The sequence below is a fragment of the Melozone crissalis genome, unplaced genomic scaffold (assembly GCF_028551555.1).
Source record: "Melozone crissalis strain CALT ecotype California unplaced genomic scaffold, PUWL_Pcris_2 ptg000057l_1, whole genome shotgun sequence".
Taxonomy (NCBI): Eukaryota; Metazoa; Chordata; class Aves; order Passeriformes; family Passerellidae; genus Melozone; species Melozone crissalis.
Window position 1 is genome coordinate 3,738,706 of NW_026535835.1, and position 13,382 is coordinate 3,752,087.

Here is a 13,382-nt window from a genome sequence, read left to right on the forward strand (position 1 = left end):
CAAAACATCTGACATCTTATAGGTAAGAACTGAGACACAAAATAATTCCCAACTAAAGTACTGGCACCTTCTGACATTCAGTATTGCACTGTGGAAGGGGCTAACAGCAGGCCTGTTAGCTAAAGGAGCAAGGAGAAGCTGAGAAGCAAGAAGAAGCTGATAAGGAGCTCTCTGCAAGGCTGTAACCAAGGAGACCGAGAGAAGAAAGATAAGGGAACCTTGCAGCTGGATGAAGCATTTTTAGAAAGTTAATTGAAGTCACTATAACTTTTCACTAATAGTGTTATGTTGACTTATTGTGGCCAATAGTTAGGGTAGAAGAAGCATAAACAATTGGAAAGTGTATAAAAGTCAGCCTTGTTCAATAATAAAGAGTTGCCAACTGAGACTGCTTGTGGTCTCTGCTTTGTGTCATGACCACCTCAACAGTGACATTACACTTCATCTCTCCTTTCCCCAGACAAAAACATTAAAATATTATTCCTTGACAGGTGTTGACTTCAAGAAACACTAAATTCTTTTACCCAGTATTGATGAGGTCTATGACGTCAGGTCTTCATCTTGTTTTATTTGAACCTGTTCTTCTGGTTTTGTGTTATCTGTTAAAAAATTAGTAGTGAATTAAAAAGTGGAAAACTTCTCCACCAATTTTGTTACTGTTTTACCTAAGTAAAAATTTATAAAAACATGAAAAGCATTCATTATCTTTTTAAACTAATAATAATAAATAAAAGCATATTCACAGCAACCTGATTCTGTGAAAATTACCATTTCCACTGTAATGTAATGATGATGCTTTTAGAAGGATTCTTCAAACTAAATGAGTCTGTGATTCTATCTGAAAAGGATACAGTTCAAGTATATTCTTGGACAACAGGAAAGTTGGATGTTTTTGTTGGAGAATTTTGCTCAGAAATGGCTTATAGAGTTTTGTTCAGACATGCCATAATCATATACAGCTGATGGAAAAGAAAAAGGCAGCTGTGAGGAGCAAATTCTCAAAGCCTGTTTCTGTAAACAACAAAAGTTCTCAGGCACGTTTATGTAAACAGCAGAAGTTCTCAGGTTGTTTTTTAATAACAAGTAAATATCTTGTCCTTGGATAAGTTTTGGGAAAGCAAAAGTGACAAACATGGAGGCCTTGAGAACCATTTATATCAGGGTGAGAAAACAAATCTTGGTTTCAATAACAAACCACAGGTATTGAAAACAAAAGGAGGGGTTGGTGTTTAATCTGTAACCTATGATGAGCTCGGGTTTTGCAATATGTATGAACTTAATTAACACGGTTATAAAATGTGCCTGGTGGATCAATAAATTGGAGTTTGATGCTGATCAGAGGATGGGTCGTCTCCCTTCGCTTCTCCATGTTTTCCAGAGTTTAAGTGCTAAAAGAACAACAATGCTCCACTCCCTTGCCCCCAACAGTGTATCCAGGCCAGTGTGGCATTCAGAGCTCCTGATGATGGCAAGCATCACTTGTGGAAACTCCTGCACTGAATAACTAAATGCATCATTCAGGATATGAAGTCACTCAGAGCCTATGTATAGGCAAGACTCACCAACCACAAAGAATTCCTAGAACTCCTTTGTAAAATTATTAGAAGAGTAATTTTTGCTGCTAAGTATTTTTCACATGATGCAGCATATCATAATATCATGCAACATGATATTACTGTAAATGAGGACATGTGCCAGGAACCAGTACAAGACCTCTTCTTGGTTTTGATTGACCTGACTTTATTAAAAATAGATGCAACTTTGTTCAGGAATACTTAAAAATATTTCTTGATAGTAACTGAAGACTAACACTTACCTCCTAGAGATACTTCTCTTTGGCTTGGTTCAGCTGGCTCTTAAATGAAAAAAAATACAGTCAAATGAATATGAATATAGTTTCAACAAGATGAATCAGATTAGGGAAATCAAGTTTTCCCTCAAAAAAGGACCTAATTTTTCTTAAACAATCAGACTCATATCTCTTTGACCGAGATAAATTTGTGTAGCTTTTTATAAAAATATAAAATATCCCCAAATATTTATTACATTTAACTATGCAACACTTTCTCTTCTAAGAACGGTTCACTGTGGCAGACATATCACCAAGACCCAGAACAGCATAATGTGCATTTGCACAGAATACACCAAATTTGGAACAGCTTAAAGAAAGAGTCCCCACTTCTCCCAAGCATTGTCTGTGATGGCAAGTCTGTGCACTTTGGGGAACAGTGGGAAGGTGCATAACAGAGGACAAGTATGCTTTAATTCCATGCTGAGTTTTCTACTATCTCTGCATGGATTGTAGATGAACATGTTCTGGGAAAACCATTTATCCTTTTTAACACTGCAGATGTTAAGGACCAACAGACTGCAGCAAGCTCACAAATCATCAGCAGCTGATCTCCTCCCTCCCACACCTCCACATGGAAACAGAGGAACCAACAGCTTCCTTCATAATAATTTTCACCATACAAGTGTCCCTTACTCTTAAAATGTTTATCAGATGTTTTCTCTTGGTTTCTCAGCTTCTTTGTGTAACGATTTATTCAGTCAATTGCAGAAGTTTTCTCCACACTACACCAACTTCGCATACATATTTTTAAAAGGTGTATGAACATTTAAGAGCTGTATTGGATCAAAGTGAAGTTGCCCAATCACATTTCCTTTAGTTAATTCACAGCCCAAAGCTAAGTTCTATGTTCAGACTAAGACTGCAGTCCCAGATGCAGCCTAGCAGAGCTTGGCAGAGGGCAGAAACTCCACCCAGACCCCTCTGCCAGCTGGGCAGGCAAACTTCACTGGGCTGTACATGCAGACATGCTCACATTTGAGTTAAGCAGACATTAATAAATGGATGCTGAATTGCCTTTACACATTGCCCCCATTAATCCTTCTTTCCAGCTCACTCATCATCTGTAAAAATCAAATCAAGGAACACACCAATGACACAGCTTGAAGAAAGTAGAGTCACTTTCCACTAATGTTTAACAGCTCATAAAGTTACTTAAAGTTTAACAGTTATGAAAGTTAACAGCTATTCATTTCTCAGAATGAAATGGCTCATCATGAGCCCCTCACACCTAGGACATGACTGCTAAGGATATCTGCTAGGGAGATGCAGAACCCCATAGCCCACCCTCCAGCAAGGACACGTGTCACACTGCATCACCTGGTAGTACTGCTGTGGTAGTGGCTGCTGCTGGTGCTGCTGGTGATTCTGCTTCTGCTTCAGCTTCTTCTAGCAGCTCTAAGATTAAACATGATCATTGTTTTACTTCACAATGAAAATGGTTCACATGCAACACAGGAAAAACCTTTGAATCTGCAAATCCTGAAACTTCTCACATGAACGAGTCACTAACACTGTGGCTGAGATGCAGTTCAATTCTTTCTGTTAGAGAAAAAACATTCCCTGTCTTGCCTGCAAGCACCAAAACTTTCCTTTTAAGTTTCCACATGTTCTTTAGATGAAGAATGAAACATCACACTTATAAGCAGTTGGCTCAGAGCCTTTCAATCATTCACCTTGGTATCCATCAGTATATAGAATATATATATAGTATATAGTATATATTGTGTACATATATATATATTTATAAAAATTATAGTATATATAAATAATTATAATCATTTTGATCATAATTAGTGGACACAGACAATGCCTAAACCTCATGTGGTCCATGGCCAATCTGCTCCCCCAGTCCCAACACACATTGACAACTTATGCTGAACTGACAACAGATCAATGAATTCTTTCATTTCTAACTGAATTCTCTGGAAATACCATTCCACAATTATTTTAGCCACCAAAATACTGTATCTTTCCTTCCCACTACCCCAAACAATTTCATTGCGAGGGCTAAATTTGCCATAGCACTTCAGTTAACTACAGTTTGCCTCTCTAAAAAGTTATAGTTTCAGCAGAATGCAGATTTTTTCACTGGAACAAGGTTGTGCAGCTACTGGAAAGCTCTTACTAACTGCTACTGTGATGGATTTAAACTTATAACACAGCAACTCTCATATAAGTGTGCTGCTCAATCGGGATCCTAAATTTCTTTGGGACTCTGCAGCTGAAAGATATAAAATCAGAGTCTTGCATTTCCATATCAAGTCAATGCTAATCTTATGCTGCTTAAATGTAAATTTATCCCCCTGCCCTCAAGTTAACTGCACGCCCATGTTTAGTCAGGAAATCTTAATGAGAAATACACAGGCAAAATTATACAGAGACCTCAACAACTTGGGGCCTCTGCCACTAAGACACAATGTAGAAAATGAAACTTGGTAGGTTACAAAAATGCATTTGTCATCAGGGTCTCATAAATACTCACGATTGTTAATCACAAGTCCTGGAAACGGCCTGGAAAAAAAAAATTATATATTTTTCTGATTCTAAAATGCACTGCTTGGTGTTTCCTCCCAATGTAACCTCCCCACACATTCTACAACAGAGGTCATGCTAAAACATGATAAGAAAGGCAAGTAAAACAGAAGGAAGAGTAGCTCTTGGGGACTTTGGTTCTTCAAAACTAGCATTTTGAAAAGTAACATGTATAGAAGAGCTAAACCTTTCCCTTGGTCACTGCTACTTGGCAAGGAATCACCTCTGCAGGGTTCAATTCAAAAACACATCAAAGTCCTTTTGGTTAGAATATGTCATGATTAAGGGTTGAAAATTCAGATTCCTTAGTAAAATCTAAGAAATTTCTCTCTCTAAGGATAAACTGAAGCTTTTAAACTCCTGTGAAGTCATCTATGATTTGAGAAGTTACAGAAACTGATATCAATTTTTATTTTCAACTTCTCCTTAGAATGACTCCAAAGTTTGATCTGTTCTGCTTCAATGCATACAAATTAACATTGGATATGTGTGTGTGTGTGTGTGTCTATGGAGATATACAGATACAAATGAAGTTCCCTTATACTACAATTGGACAATATTGTATTTTAAAATATTGAATAGAAACCAATGAGCTCTGGACTTCTTTCAAAACTTGATATTATGACTGGGAGAGCAAGGCTCAGAAAACTATAGGACTTTTTAGCATATTATGATTAGATTTGAACTCAAAAGATGGCTTGCTGTAATATGCAGTATTGGTAAAATGCCTTTTGTCATACCAAATTAGACAGTTCCTCCTTTATTCATGCTAGGAACATCTGTGCTTCATTTGACCTGATATGTTATCCAAAAAGAACCAACATCTATTTAAAGATGCACTACAACTTCTATTCTCTCACATTTATTCCAGCTATGGGACTGTACTCACAATCTAATTAATGGCAACCACATACCTAACGACAGTGAACTTGATAGACTCTGCTGAATCCAAAATCTTCCTCATTGAGCTGAGTTCCAGATAACTGGGTGCTTTAAATGCCACACCTGGAGGCATTCCATCCACCAACACACAGCCAGGGTTGTTGGTGATTTTTCTGTATGGAACTTTCACAGGAAAATTCATACCAGTGGCTTCACCTAAGGGAGAGAGGTCGTGTTTATTTTCCCACAGAAACCCACAGAATTTCTGATTACACTGAAGAAAAAGTGTAAGAAAATCCTCAAAGGATTAAGAAACAAAATTCAAACCATGCTTTCTATCAGATCTGAAACTCTGAAAATTCACTTGACAATGAAACAATTACAGTGTTAGAAATAAGGTTCTGGATTACACTCATGAACATGACTATGAGAGCATTGGTCACAGCTCCAACTCTGACAGTTCAGCATATGAAGAACACAAACTCTGCTCTTAGAGAACAGGATATTAAAGGAGATAGCTACATGAAGGAAAACAAAGCATTCCTGCAATGCTATGAAAAGCAATTCAATGCAGCACAAGTGAAGGAATTTCAGATAAGGAGACCCAGGTCATTGCTACTATACAATGCAAAGTAAAAAAACAGACAAAACTATACACAGCAAAAGGGTTAAACTGCATTTTTAAAATTACTCTAATCCCAAGTATTAAGAGGTCAGGATTATGAAACCCTGAAAAGAACCATGGGCTGCCAGCAAAATAAATACTTCATCCATGCTGACACAGAAAAAAGGAAAAGGAAAGGGGAACCATGAAGCAGTCCAGACCCTTAGGACTTTGTTTAAAACACCAAACTATCTACATCACTCACAAAAGATTCTTTTTGGAGTCAAAACACATCATTCATATACAATTCTCAAATTGTAATGATCATATATATTATTTACTGTGAGTGAATATTCATTCACTAACTGCAGTATGAATAACATTAATTGCACTCACACCTATATAAAAATGGGGAGTAAGAAGCAATTACCAAATTTCTGGCTAAAAAGATCATTTACTTGCTCTCTCAATTGTCTGGCATTTTCTGCTTTTGGCAGTCGCTCATTTTCATTATCTGGAAGAAATTGTGAGAACAGCATGAGAATTAAGCAGAGATTTCCCCTCCTGAAGTTTGTTTATCCCTGCATGTTTACTCAAAGCAGGCATACCCGAAAGCTTCTAAATAGGGACTGTCTTTGTTCCTCATTTTAGTAGTAACACTGAATTGTAGAAATACACACAAATAGATGGTTGCTAAGAAATTATAGAATCCTAGAATGGTTTGGTTTGGAAGAGACCTTAAAGATCATCCAGTTCCAAACCCCTGCCATGGGCAGGGACACCTTCCACTAGACCAGGTTGCTCCAAGCCCCACTCAACCTGGCCCTGAATACTTCCAGGGATGAATCCAGAAATGTCTCGAGATAATTTTGTAAAGTAATTTAAGCCATCAAATTGTATTTTACTTTCTTAAGGAACACAGAATGGTATGTAAAGCTAAAAGCAAAGATCAGTAGATGGCCATAGCATGCAATAAGAAAAGCAGTAATTGGTGTTAAGACAAAGCAGTTCATCCTCCATGGTCATTCAATTCAGTTCAAGTACTGACATCTGGAAGTTACCAAGAACTGCAAGTCAATGTTTAATTTATTGCATCATAAAAATGTGGATACTTCTTAACAGGAGGCTTATACAATAGTCTTATTCTAGAGATGTCACTGGTGAGATATTAAATTAATGAGTGTTAGATAATATTTAACATCTCAGCAAAACCAAAAGCTAACTTGTGTTCTTTTCTGACTGTACTTGTATTTCAGCAAACCAGCCTGACTACAAGAAAATATCAAACTAAGCAGGTATCATGAAGAATATAAGCACAAGCATTATGATGTGAAACCAGCCAGTATACACACCTTTTACGGTTACTTTAACAATGTTTAGGTCTTCAATACGTTCAGCTGTTTTCACTGTGTTTTCTGTGGTCCTTGCTGTATTGGCATTACTGGAGGAATTATTTTTTCCTAAGAGGATTAATTTAGAAAACATTTATAGAGAGCTCAAAATCTTCAGTCTCATCTATAAAGAAAATATTGCAAAACAACAAATATTGGCAAAGTTTTCAAAGAGGACCTAGTTTCAGTTTCAAAATGGGAGCATTTATTCCATGACCTACCTGCCTGACACAATTTTCTACTGGCTATTTCCACTCCTGTCTCTGGTGCCTGTGTCATTTGGATGATCTACATACTAGGAGCAAGTAATTTATCTCTAGACCCGAATAACTCCTGTGAATCCTACATTACTGGCTACATTTTGATGGAATGTAGTAAAGAATATATTAGAGGCACAATTATTTGTGAATAACTTTAAAAAATTAATACTGCCTTGTTAGAGCTATATTTAAACTGCAACTGGTAAGTGCTTATCCCATCTTAAAAACAAACAAACCAAGCAACTGCAATGTAGAATAAATCTTTCAGGAATTTATTAATACCATGCTGTTCTCATAATTAATATTTAACCATTGAAATAAACTTTTATCTGGAAATTCAGGCAGCTGCAAAACTCACCTCGTGAGCTTTTACCAGAACTTTCTTTGATAGCTGCCTCAAGCACCTCAGGCCTGCAAACAGATTGAACATTTTACATACAACAATAAAATTATACCATCAACAATAAAGAAAATCCCATTTTCAAAAATGGTAACTAAGTGATATCCTCTCAGCCAAACAGACAGTCAAGAATGCAGTGACTGAGAGGCTCCATAACTTCCCTGACTCACAGAATTTTAAAATTGGTTTGGGTTGGAAGGAACCTAAAACACTGCCATGAGCAGGGACATCTTCTACTACATCAGGTTGCTCAAAACCCCATCAACCTGGCCTTGAAGACTTCCAGGGATGGGGCAGCCACAGCTTCTCTGGGCAACACCCTCCCAGTGAAAATTTCTTCCAAACATCTAATTTTACCCTGCTGTCTATCAGTTTAAAGCCATTCTCCCTTGTTCTGTCACTATCTGTCCTTGTAACTTCTCTTGCCACTGTTTCTGCACTGGCACAGGAATATCTAAACCTGTTCTAGGAAAAAGAAAGAAAATTCTTACAGCTGTCATTAAAATAATCTCCACTCCTCAGCTCCCAATACACAACAAGCAAAGTTTATGAGTAGCCCGTAAGTGCTCCTTGCAGTAGGAACTAAACCAGTGATGTGATAATTGTGGTGGATTAAGAAATATGGACGTGCTCTTCCTCTCAACAAAGTCTAAGAGTCTGTCAGAACAAAGAGATTATTGTATCTTGTTCCACTTGCACAAGAGCTTTCTGATCATTTCCTCAATAAAAACATTCCAGTGTGCATTTTATAGAGTAATTTAGCAACGTGGCAACACAATTTCATTTTTTTGTCTACATTTCAATTCTCATCAAACAGATTATTCAAGACATATGGGAGCCTTACTTTTTAATAATAAATTTTATTTTGGGTCTATTTCTCAGGATCTTCTCTAGTCTGGGGATCCCAAAGGTGGTGGGCTGGCGGAAGGGCACCCCCTCAGGCAGTCCTTCCACATGGAAATCCTCAGGGTAGGAATCAAACAGGGCATATGGCACCTTCACTGGCCCACTGCGTCCCAGAGCCTCCCCTGAAATGCAACAGAGCAAATAAGGTACAGTTAGGCAGCTGATGTGGAGAAAAATAGAATATATAGAAATACCTCTGCTATAAATGGAATAGAGTACTTGGTACATCCACACTCAATTAGGTAAAACCAGCAGGCTTTGCCTTTTTTGGTGACAGCTATGAGTGTGCAGGGAGAAAACGAACAGTTTCAAACTTAACTCATTCTGTTGCAGTAAATCTCACCATAATTTGCTGAAAATTTGTCATTTGCATCCAGCTCATGCCACTGGCTTGGTCTGCATGCATGACTATCCTATCTGTGTGGCACTTTTGTCTTGGGTTGCAATTGCAAGATGCAATGTGCATTCCATCCCCACCTGTCAGAGCTGGGGCAGTTCTCTGCTGTCCATGGGGCAGTTTTTTCTTTCTCTCTCCCACAGCCAACCCTCCCTCCAGCAGATCTCTGCTGTCCATGGCCACTGAGTGTCCCTGCAGGGCTGATCCAATCCCAGCATCCCATGGGGAGATGCTCCGCCCAGGGGAGGAGCCAAGCATTCCTCCCTGGATCCAATCTGAGCCTGGCACAGCACAGCAGCCTTTGCCCCCTGCATTGCCAGAGGAGCAGCTTTCTGCTGCCCTGCATGGCCAGAGGGAGCCCAGGCCCATCTGCAGCAGCCCTGGAGCTGCAGAGGAAAACTCCCCCCTTGTGCAGGATCCCTGCTGCAGCAGAGCCACAGCTGGCACTGCAGGAGGGCTGAGCCCCCATGGGATGGGGCTGGGACACAACCCTGGCACACAGGGGGCAGGGACTGCTCTCACTCTGGCTGTGGTTTGGTTTTGTTGTTTGTACTATTGCATTTGTATTTTAAATTTTCTTATTACAGAACTGTTATTCGTCTTCCCATATCTTTGCCTGAGAGCCCCTTAATTTCAAAATTATGATAATTCAGAGGGAAGGGGTTTTACATTCTCCATTTCAAGGGAGGCTCCTGCCTTCCTTAGCTGGCTTTTCAAATCAAGACACTCTTTGTTGAAGGCAGTGCATTCTGCCTCTTTCTCTTCTAGAGAGCAGCATCAAAGACAGGTAAGATTCATGCTCTTATTCAAAAATCCAGACTCAAAAGAGTAAGGAGAAGCCATTATTTCCAAAAGTCACTAGTTTCCAAACAGCCTGAACTAGAAGAAGTGTTGGAATACAAGGAGCAATTTCTCCAGATACCACCCACAGCCTGTTTTGAGTCAGGCAGAGTCACACCAAGTCCCATTTATACGCAGAGTGATGAATGCTCAAAAGGATGTGCCAGTGTGTGAAATCACCCTGTGGCTCATTTAAAAAATTGTAATCCAACTACAACTTCTCCATTTTCAAACCCAAGTAAAATAACAAGTGGAAATTTGACAATGGATTGCAAGCACATGAGAATGAACTCAGATGGGAAACTCTAAGGTACACAAGGATTGCAGGACCTCTGGAATAAACATATGAACACCTCTCATACATTTATCTAACTGTTCATCTAACTGTACATTATCTAGCATGTTCATAAGAAAGGAATCTCAGTAGTAAAGAATCAATAAACATACCACATTTTTCACTAAACATATTTTCTACTTTCTCCTTCAAGTCATTGATTTTGGTATTCCACAGCTCTGCCAGGAAGAAATTGGAAGAATTAGAACAACACTCACACAATGAACCAGTCTTTGAATAACATTTTAACAAATCTTTAATAAATTATTATGCTTGATAACCAATTTACTATGGCAGTAAAAATGTGTAAAATGGCTTTCATTCTGCAAAACTATATCCACATCCATCCTTATTTTCCTGAAGCTTTGAAAGATACTGTAACTAAATAAAGCAAAGGTGATTAAAAGTGAAATTAATCCAAGAGTGATCCAAAGTTACTATCAGATAGCAGGAAATTTACTCATCTGTTACTCACCTAGTACCCAAAATAGTGGCACAAAGCTCCTCATGTGTTCAATGACAGAGCCCTGAAACATTTGCCTCTCTCCTGAGAACTTTAATCTTTAGCACAGTTTCTACTTCAGTGATGAGATTAAATGTCCATTTAATTTAAGCATTTTGTTTCTGACAGCCATCAGAGCAATTTCTACACCAGTTTACTTGTGGCTGCATTAAGTGGGCCATGGCTGGTCTACAAAACTAAAACCTCAGTCTAAAGTTTAAAAAAGTTGCAGATTTAAAAAAAAATACCTAGGTCCAACAAGCAATAAAAGTCCAAGAAAACTGTACACAACTCTGAATATGAATACAACACATGCTAAATCAGCATCTCATTAATTCTCAATTGGCTTGGTAGGAGTAAATAATTCCTTTCTTATAGGTTTTTTGACCATACAGATATAAAGAAAGCATAGGGGACAGAAAAAGATAAAGCAAATAACAGCAAATTCCTACACAAATGTAAGCAAATAAACTCAGACTGTAAGTATGCTGAAAAAAGTTTTACTGAGACCTAGAACTCCTTACAGTTACTTTGAATGCAGTCACTCACCTCACTTGACAATGAAGAATTTTTTGGACTGCAAATTGACCCTGCTTTCAATGCTGAGATTTCTGTTCCAGAGCACTGCACCAACAGGCCTGGGCCCCCATGGCCAAAAATTCATGGCCTACATTGATGAACAAACACAACTGCCTGGCTTTCAGCCCTGCCCAGCTTTTCCTTTCCTGATCTTCCAGAACTGGAGAGGTCAATCATGGCAATCATGCACAGTCAGCTCTGACAGGTCATGGCTTTCTCATGTTAGTTCAATTCCTACCTGGACCCTTCATCCCACCTAGAATCTCTGCACAGGGATGTCAATACTTCAAATTTGTGGTGGGCTTATGAAATTTAGGCACATGGGTTTATGCTCTTGGTGGTACTTTGCACCAGAAAAGTCCTTCAAGGGTCTGCAGCATTGTGCAGTAACAGAGCAGCAAAAATCTAAAACTGCCTCTGCACCTGAATCAACAATATCTAATGGATCTGGGCTGCATTGCTGCAGCATGCTCCACATATCATCCAGGATTTCTCTACTGCAGATTACTACACATAATGAAGAACTGAATGTACACAAAAGAGAGGACTTCAGTCATTCACTAACTGTACATCAGAACATGAACTCAAAATATCTGATATGCAATCCAGGTGTTCCACATCAACATTAAAGGAATGCATCTGTGCTAATTCCCCCAACACTTACCAAAAGAAAAGTCTTTTCCTTGTTGCTTTGAATTTGCATTGGAGTCACTGGTATTAGAATCAGTTTCTGCATTTTTAGTTTGGTCTTTTTTAGGACCTATGAAGAGACATTACATATTTAAGGTAGAGAGCAGAAACAAGACATCATACAAAAAGAACAATGCATCAAACTTGATTACTGGAGAAATCTTCAGTTCTGAATCAAGAGTAGAATTTTAAAAAAGCCTTTAGGAAGTTCTAGAGTTGTATTTAAGCATTTAATGCTACTGCCCACATCTGTGATCTCTCTGCTCAGGACAACATCAGTTCCCACACCTCTGCTTGGAATAATAGGCCAAGCAAGCTGTCAAACTGCAACATTTTACCTAAGCATCATCTACACAGTATCCACTTTGTTTCAGAAATGAAAAAAGTTATAAAGTTATATATAAGTTATATAAAGTTATAAAGTTATTTTATACTGAAGTGTATCTGGAGCCCTCAAGAGTTTGCTACATGAGGTGTACATTACTTATGGGCTATGAAAGTTTAGAAGAACAGAAAATATAGAAGAATATAATAAAAGAACATCAGAAGAATATTTATTTCTTCCATACTCTCTTCAATAGTAACTTCAATCTCTGGAACACTTGAATTTTCTGAAGAACTTCGTGACCTTTTGGAGGTCCTTGGACTAACTCCTGGAGGCCAAAAGAATAGAAGGTGTGAAGCACAAATTTTGCACACCTAACAAAGGAACAGCTGTATTCTAAGAATTCTAACAGACTCAACTAAGTAGAGTCTGCACAGTTAAACCTGAACAATACAGTGATGCTCACAACCTTAAGAAGTAGTTTTAGTGCTCTTGAAAAAGACACACCTAGATTTTCCATTAATTCAGAACAAAAGACTTTGTTTTTTTCTAAGTGTAAAGGAGAGTTTTGGTACTTTTTATTATCTAAAACGCAAAAAAATTACTAACATCTGAATTTTCTACAGACAAAAGATTATTTTATGCTTTTCTTATAAAATACCATTATTATTTACAGCAGTTCACAGCTCTCAGTTTAAAATGGTTGAAGCCATTAAAAGTGAAATAGAAGTTGTCAAAATTGAGTAAATTCCTTTTCTGTACTAGAATAGTCAAGTAAAAAAACAGATACATTTATGGTTTGGGTGTCTTTCTCAAAGAATAGCAGATTTAGAGGCTACTATGCTAGATCATCTTAAATAATACCTTTTATTTACAACACCTGTATTT

At 38.0% G+C, this 13,382-nt stretch overlaps 1 protein-coding gene across 11 annotated transcripts in view; it reads right to left on the minus strand.

Annotated features, from left to right (window-relative positions):
* The window catches only part of GTF2I (general transcription factor IIi), a 77,722-nt gene that overhangs the window by 2,607 nt on the left and 61,733 nt on the right, over nucleotides 1-13,382 (minus strand). For 10 of the 11 annotated variants that reach the window (XM_054287023.1, XM_054287021.1, XM_054287026.1 and 7 more), the window contains 12 exons: nucleotides 12,739-12,822; nucleotides 12,144-12,239; nucleotides 10,512-10,577; nucleotides 8,766-8,949; nucleotides 7,880-7,932; nucleotides 7,223-7,330; nucleotides 6,301-6,384; nucleotides 5,299-5,482; nucleotides 4,335-4,363; nucleotides 3,170-3,247; nucleotides 1,817-1,855; nucleotides 525-599 (listed from right to left, as the gene is read on the minus strand). In XM_054287023.1, coding sequence (XP_054142998.1) covers nucleotides 541-599; nucleotides 1,817-1,855; nucleotides 3,170-3,247; nucleotides 4,335-4,363; nucleotides 5,299-5,482; nucleotides 6,301-6,384; nucleotides 7,223-7,330; nucleotides 7,880-7,932; nucleotides 8,766-8,949; nucleotides 10,512-10,577; nucleotides 12,144-12,239; nucleotides 12,739-12,822 — 1,064 coding nt within the window. In that variant the 3' untranslated portion in view covers nucleotides 525-540. Of the gene's footprint in view, nucleotides 1-524; nucleotides 600-1,816; nucleotides 1,856-3,169; nucleotides 3,248-4,334; nucleotides 4,364-5,298; nucleotides 5,483-6,300; nucleotides 6,385-7,222; nucleotides 7,386-7,879; nucleotides 7,933-8,765; nucleotides 8,950-10,511; nucleotides 10,578-12,143; nucleotides 12,240-12,738; nucleotides 12,823-13,382 lie in introns of those variants that run through there. The other variant, XM_054287029.1, reaches the window with a different exon arrangement.